General features: G+C 40.1%; 1 protein-coding gene across 1 annotated transcript; it reads right to left on the reverse strand.

The window, feature by feature from the left end:
• Nucleotides 1–1,247: 1,247 nt before the first annotated feature.
• jun (Jun proto-oncogene, AP-1 transcription factor subunit) lies at nucleotides 1,248–3,111 on the reverse strand. Its single transcript, XM_048538725.2, has one exon. The coding sequence runs from the start codon at nucleotides 2,830–2,832 to the stop codon at nucleotides 1,876–1,878; it is 957 nt and encodes a 318-aa protein (XP_048394682.1). The 5' UTR covers nucleotides 2,833–3,111; the 3' UTR covers nucleotides 1,248–1,875.
• Nucleotides 3,112–7,382: the final 4,271 nt, after the last annotated feature.

A 7,382-nucleotide genomic window follows, 5' to 3' on the forward strand; every position in this document is an offset into this window, starting at 1 on the left:
CGATTTTGGAGTCAATTTGTATCTTGTACAGTAAAATGTTACAAATTGAATGTCAATTACTGTTTAGAAAGTTGAAACAATACCTAATTCAATTTTATGGTGCATGCAATGACTAATGAATGTTATTTCAAAAGTTTCTTCAATTGAAATTTTGTATTTCAATTTGTTCCTGGCTTTTCTACTTTTTATTTACTTGTCGTGCAAGACTGACGACCATTCGAACTCGTGGCTGAGTAAATCGATATCCACAATCAACTGAAAATGCAGTGCATTTTACAAAAAAAAGACCCCTGTCAGTAATTCACCGCGTTTTAAAATAAGTCACCTTAAGTTACATAATTTGTACCATAGTTATTTAAGGACACGTATCCACTGTTACCCCCAATGAAGCGTATAATTCCCAGCAGAGTACTTCACAAGACTTCCCAGTTTTCACTAAGGATTCTAATTGTAAAGTAAAGCACAATTTATGGTAAAACTATTTAGAGCCAAAGTTTATGATTTTTAATAACCAGCCTTCCTTTCTGAATTGCTTCTCTTAGATTTAGTGATATGCAGTCTTAACTATTTAATTTTCTGTTAGGAAGGATTTTAACACTTCATAAGAAACATATCGAACAAACGGATCTCTATAGAGATTATGGATCTCTGGGATTGTAAATCTGAAACAGCTAGTTCATTTAAATTACAAACATTAAGACAAAAATTAGTTTTTCAAACTTCCCATTTGCCTCCTTAAATCCATATGCTAGACTTTAATTTGTTCCAAATATTTAACATGAAGATTTTATTCAGTCCATACATAATAATGTATGTAGGGTTATTTTGGATTTCTTATGTGACGTATTATGAAGAATTTAAAACTTTATAAATAACATTAATAGGACATTATAAATTAAAAATAGTTTGCTGCTCTTGAGCAAAGACATCGGCAATAAGACTTTAGCACCAAGTCATAGTGTACATTTAGACCCTTTGAAAAACAAAAGGTGAAACTGAAACGCCCAATATTATTTTCGAATAATGTTGTGAACTCTATAAGAAAATGTTTTCATTCTGAATATTCCGCCTAGCAAGTTAGAGTGAACACGCGAATTTCGCCTGTTTCAAGTTTGTTAGAAAGAAACTTGACCACAAAGGACAGTTCTGTACATCCTTGATGCTAGATATACTTTCACTCCTCAGTTAAGAATTGCTGCAATATCACTGAACATTATATGCCAAGAAAATAGAATACAAAATATACGTATCTTTTCAAATACTTTATTTATACATTCTTAAATATAATTGAACTTTTTCCAGAAGTTCTCAGAAACGGAACATAAAAAATTATATATTTTATTACAAATGGTAAACTTAGAGTCCTCCAAATCTCTTATTTACAAGAATAAATTGGGTTTTGCCCCAATAAGCAACATAAAAATAACTTACAAAGGCTATCGCTTGAAGCGGTTATGTTTTGTTGACAGAAATCATCTTTCATGAAACAAAACATAGTCTGTACATTTTTCAAGGCAAAACGACCTCAAAAGCTTTAACCTCCCTTTATTCCCTCCCACGCCCTCCCCCACATTATACTACATCAGAAGCGATCTACTCTATCGCAGTTTTTAATTCTGTAATACTGGATGATCTTGAACTGCTTCGGTCCATGCAAGACTTGGTCATAGTAAAACAATGACTCGAAATTTAGTTTTTTTTGCCGCAAACAGCATTTCAGTCAGACTTTTTTTTACATCAAGCACAGTCCTCCACGTTTTCCTCCGTACATGCGCGCTCAGGGCGCAATCAGGACTTTTCTTCTGTCTTGATCTATTTAATTCAGTCCTCTTCTTTGCATTTGTTCACCAATAGTTCTCCACTACAGTTCTTGAATCAAAACGTTTGCAGCTGCTGCGTTAGCATGAGTTGGCAGCCGCTGTTTACGTGATTCATAACTTTCTGCTTCAGCTGGGCAACCTGTTCTCGCAGCAGGTTTGCTGTGGACGCTAGTTCAGAGTTCTGCGCCTTTAAGGTTTTCACTTTGTCTTCCAGCCTGGCAATTCTCTCCAGTTTCCTTTTACGGCACTTTGAGGCGGCGATGCGGTTTCTCATTCGCTTCCTCTCGGCCTTGATTCGTTCCTGAGATTCCATGTCAATAGGAGACAACGGCGGGGTCTCCCCGGGCATCTCGGGCACCGTCTGAGGTTCTTCCTTCAATGCCTGAAGTCTGGGATGCTGCACAGGCATTTGGTGGTTCATCGGATGATGCTGGGGTGCTGCATAGTTCATATTATTGCCGTTGTAGTTAGGCTGCGCGGTGATCGAGTTAGGGTTAAAATTGTTGAGATTAGCGTAGACCGGAGGCTCTTGGTGCAAATTTGAATTGTAAACAGTACTTGCACTGGGCAGAGAGGCAGAAACCGCGATCGCCGTATTTGCAGACGGAGTTGAACATGTCACGTTGGGCAGGATATTCTGTTTATGAAGTTCTTCAAGAGCTTTGACAAAGCCTTCAGCAAAACCCTCCTGTTCGTCCGTGACATTTCTGGGGCATAGGAACTGGGTCGGTGTTGGGGTGGTGGTGATCAGTCCATTGCTGGACTGAATTATAAGACGTTCAAGTTCAGGTGATGCGAGTTTGAGAAGTCCCACGTCCGGAGACGTTAATATACCTTCACTGTTCTTGTTCCTCAGATGGGGCTTCAAGTTGCTCGCTGGATCAGACAGGTTCAAAGTCATATTTTGTTTCAACATTTTCGCACTGTATCCATAACCACTATTTTCAGGCTGTGCAAAAGCTGCGTTCAGTGCATCGTCGTGGTAGAATGGCTGTTCCATCTTCGTAGACATAGAATACCGATGGAAGAAAACTCTTTGATACAAAAGTGTTTTAAAATAGATGTAACAGAGTTCTTGAAGAGTTCGAATAAGTCTACTCGGTTACCTGTTAAGCTCACAATTTCAATAATAGAAACGTAATTTGGGAAATCAGTTGATTTCTTTTCCCACTAATTTCTCCTGCTGTACCAGTTTTCAGTAAGAATGCTACCAAATCAAAAGAAAAGTGTTCAAACTACCAAGTTCCTCCAGCTTGTTTCACACTCAGCTCTGAGCACTTGCAGCGTGAGTCCCAAGCTTATCTGCAACTGGTAATAGACCCGAAATAGCAATGAGGTCATCTCGGCTCCTTCCCATTGGTTGGCTATTACGTATGGGCGTTTTAGACTTTGCATGTCCGCTCGGTTTCCATAGCAACGCCCCAGAAGATTCTAACTATCGTGGGGCATGACGGGCTGAGGTAATGCAGCGTGGAGCATCATGGGATGACGTCTTTATTTTGAAGATCCAGTTACCCGCTTTGGTGGAAGTCGGTGGAGTGGCGGGAAGAGTGCTGGGATTGATTTGGTGGCTTTCCCAGAATATTTTGTTTCACCCACTATCACTTGGGCTCATTTTATTTTTGTCCTCTAACTTGCTTTCTCACCCCACCTCCGCCCTGTTGGTAGTTATGTACCGCGATGATTTTACAAAGAGTGGGTGTTTGTGTGTCTTTTTCACCGCGCTGAAGGCGGGTCTAGATGGATGTGGGCCTGACCAATGGGAAGCTGCTTGCTGGTGGCGCTGTGCCCAATGAGAAGGTCCTGGAGGCGGGCCAACTTTCGAACGCAAACCGTCAAGGCGCCGTCCGTACCATTGTGACGTTCACGTTGACAGGCCGCCTGGGCACCTAATGGAGGCGCGACGGCCTGTTGCGCTCCCACCAATGGCAGTGACGTGGAGGCGGGTCCTCGGTCAAAGTTGGGTTGACCTAAGGTTGACCGTCTGCTCCCGTGAAATGGATCCGAGTGGGTTTTGATGGTGGTTTAGGAGTACCACCTCCCCACCAGCCGGCGCACTCAATGCCCTTTACCAAGTGCTAAGTGAACGACTAGCTTTTCAACTGTAGGCCACCACTGTCCTTCACTATTGCCTGGCAAAAGCGTTGTGCTTCTCACCGTGAAGTGACTGCGATTGTTTTAAACTGTACATCGATTTATTTTTCGGGAAAGCGCGATGATTATTAATATGTAGGAAGATTCCTCCCGTTTAGTTGAGCCTCCCCATGTTTATGCAGCTAGGTGGTCATTTTCGTAGTCTACCCTGAAGCAACTGTTTCTATTTAGGCGAAAATTTTCATTGGCGAGAGGAAGCCCCTTCCAACTATATTCTTAGAGCTTTTGGCGACTTTTTTTTGGTGACATTGTGTACCCATTTTTAATCAGCAACCACAACGCTAAATAACCCACCCAGCCAGTGAAACGTGAGCTCTCTTATCCAGGGAGGATACAACAACAGACTATCTGCTCTGTACTGGGTTCTTCAGAAAATTAAAAGCTGTCTTTCCTCTGGTGTGCTAAAAGATCGGGATTCAGTGATCATAAGCACAGTGATTAGATAAATAGCTTTATTTTGCTGAGGGATCATTCTGTACAGCATAAAAGTATAACCTGTTAAGATTGGAAAATATATTTTAACAGTTTAACTTTAGGGTTTTCTATCTGTAGGCTAGTGTATCTAATAGGTACTTGCATTTATAAAATAAAGCTTCTTTAACTAGTCGGTACTCCTAAACTGTATTTGGCAAACAATTTTATGTAAGGCATTGCGCGCATGTCTAAACCTGCCCTCACTAAATGCTTACACATTTACACACGTGTTAGCAAACAGGAGGAAAGGCTCGGGTAGTTTAAGTCCAGACATGCTGCAGCGTACCGGACTGATCCTGGTACAGATCAAAATGACTTGGTATAGATCAGAGTTCAAACATGACATCTAATACATTTTGTAACTTTGCAGATGATCCAATCTTTAATTTGTTTTCTCCAAAAATAATTTTAGATGCTTGTTTTATATCAAAATGAGTTCTTTTCAGGTGTAGATTAGAATAATATCTCAAAGAATGAATCACAATGAGTGACGTTCCTGATTTTTGTAATTAATCCACATTTGCAGGGTATAAATGTATTTGGATTAATGCATTTTCGACACTCCTTCAGTTGATGCCTCTATTTACATACTGATTTGCAAACAGATTTCGGGGTTTTTGAAAATAAATTGGGCAGCACTTAATGATTTTGAAAGGTATTGATGTCTGCATTTTCAATGATATTCTGCTGCCTTTATTGATTTATTTATTTGTTTTCAGATCGCTAAGAAATCCTTTTTAGTGGAAACTTTGGATTGTGGAATGACACATCTATTTCCTTTTGGCAGTATGTAGTCATACAAAAGGTGGGCAAGATGATGAAAATGCCACATTCTTGGAAGCTGATTGAGCAACTTTAGACAATTATTGGCCTCCTTGTGGGTACTGGCATCCTACCAGTGCCCCTCCTGTGTGGAGAGATTGCCCAGAGCCCTGGTGGATACCATTAGGGCTCTGAGGTGAATGACGGTAGGGGGAGAATGTTATTTGGAAGTCCACTTTGCCCCGTGAAAGGACTATCTGCCAATGACTGCCTTGGTCGCAGTAGCATTACATGCAAAATGAATCATGTGAGCCCTTCCTCCACATCAATGATCTCCTAAATGTATCCCTCACCAGGACCTGCTTAACTATCCCTGGTGATCTGAAGCCCTACTTACTAGATTGTGAGGTCTACTAATGCATTCTTCTGCTCCAAATGCAGCATCAGCATTGCCCACTGATCCAGGTGGTGCTGCAATTCCTGGCGATGGGCTTCCAGGGAACAGCAACTCCAGATGTGGCCACGTAAGTGGCTGGAACTCATAAAATACAGACCCTCATTTTGTTGCCTATGTAAAGTTCAGTGCTTTATGTACAGATGAATATCCTTAACACATTAAACAAGAAATGTAGGTCAAATTAGCCTATATTAACCCACGTTAAGCAGAATGGAACATTGAAAGAATTAATAGCTGCCCGCAGTATTAAACACAGTTTATTTTGAGGATTTATTTTGAGCTAAATTGAATATAATTTATTACAAATGTCTATGTGTTGCAGTAGTTCTAAAAAAAAGCTCATCTGTTTATATTTACAGAGTGTGCATTTTGAAACCATAAATTATTTATGTGGAATTCTAAATTTGAAAAGATATGTGTCAATTTCTCGTATAATTTGTATTTCTCCCTTAGACTTCCTTACCTTCTCTCTTTGTACTATGTGAGTTGCAGGCTGTTAACGTTGGAGATGTTCTTCTGCGCACACTTTCTGCAAGCTGTGTTAGTGCCAGTTTCATAGTCACCTTGACAAGGCTGCCTTTTTCTACTGGGATTTGGCAGCACTGTCAGGAATAAATGCTTCAAAACATTTGGGATACCCCTTTTAAGACTTCATATAAAGAACCTAGTGTTGTAAGTTGTGCATTATAGAGATAGGTTGCCTTTTACTTTCATACTGGCAGCTTTTTTTTGTGGATTCTTAATGCAATGCAATTTATGGCAAATTACATTTTAATATTTTATATCATTAAATAATTTTGAATTAGTCCATTCCATTCCGCAGAACCAGATACAGTGCTGCTTCTATCCTTATGGGTATGAAAACATACTGAGCAATATAATTCTCCTGTATACGTTTCAGAAATTCTTTCCCCTCTTTGCTGTTTATACTGTTGAGTACAAAATTCAAGGCTGAAACTTTAGTGCAATGCAGAAGGAGTGCTGCATTGTTGGAGATGCCATCCTTTAGGTGAGATATTTGCATGAGGTTCAAATGTCTGCTGGAATATTGTAAAGAACATAAGTTTATAGGAAAAGGAGTAAGCCATTTGCCCCCTCAAGCCTGCCAGCCGTCTAATAAGACCTGGTGTGAGCTCCGTATATCCCTCAATGCCCTGATATTTTAAAACATATTTGTACCTCTCTTTTTAGTGACCTAGTTTTCATAATTGCCTGGAGTAAAGACTTCCAATATTTTCTACCCTCTGAGAATAAATTCTTCTGTATCTTGGTTTTAAATGAATGACCCTTTATTCTGTGACAAGTAATAACAAGAAGTAGGATTAGGCCATTCGGTCAAAGCTCCCAGGTCACTAGTTCAAACAATAGCAGTGAAGCACTTCTGGCATCCTGGCCAATATTTATCTCTCTAACAGCAAAAAGCATTGTTATTATTCACATTGCTGTTTGTGGGAGTTTATTGTGCTCAAGTTGTCTTTCCTAACATTTCTAACATTATTAAAGCAGCTAAACTCCAAAAGTAAAGATAACAAAGTGTGGAGCTGGATGAACACAGCAGGCCAAGCAGCATCTCAGGAGCACAAAAGCTGACGTTTCGGGCCGAGACCTTTCATCTGGTGAAGGGTCTCGGCCCGAAATGTCAGCTTTTGTGCTCCTGAGTTGCTGTTTGGCCTGCTGTGTTCATCCAGATCCACACTTTGTTATCTTGGATTCTC

Source organism: Stegostoma tigrinum, chromosome 8, assembly GCF_030684315.1.
Source record: "Stegostoma tigrinum isolate sSteTig4 chromosome 8, sSteTig4.hap1, whole genome shotgun sequence".
Lineage (NCBI taxonomy): Eukaryota > Metazoa > Chordata > Chondrichthyes > Orectolobiformes > Stegostomatidae > Stegostoma > Stegostoma tigrinum.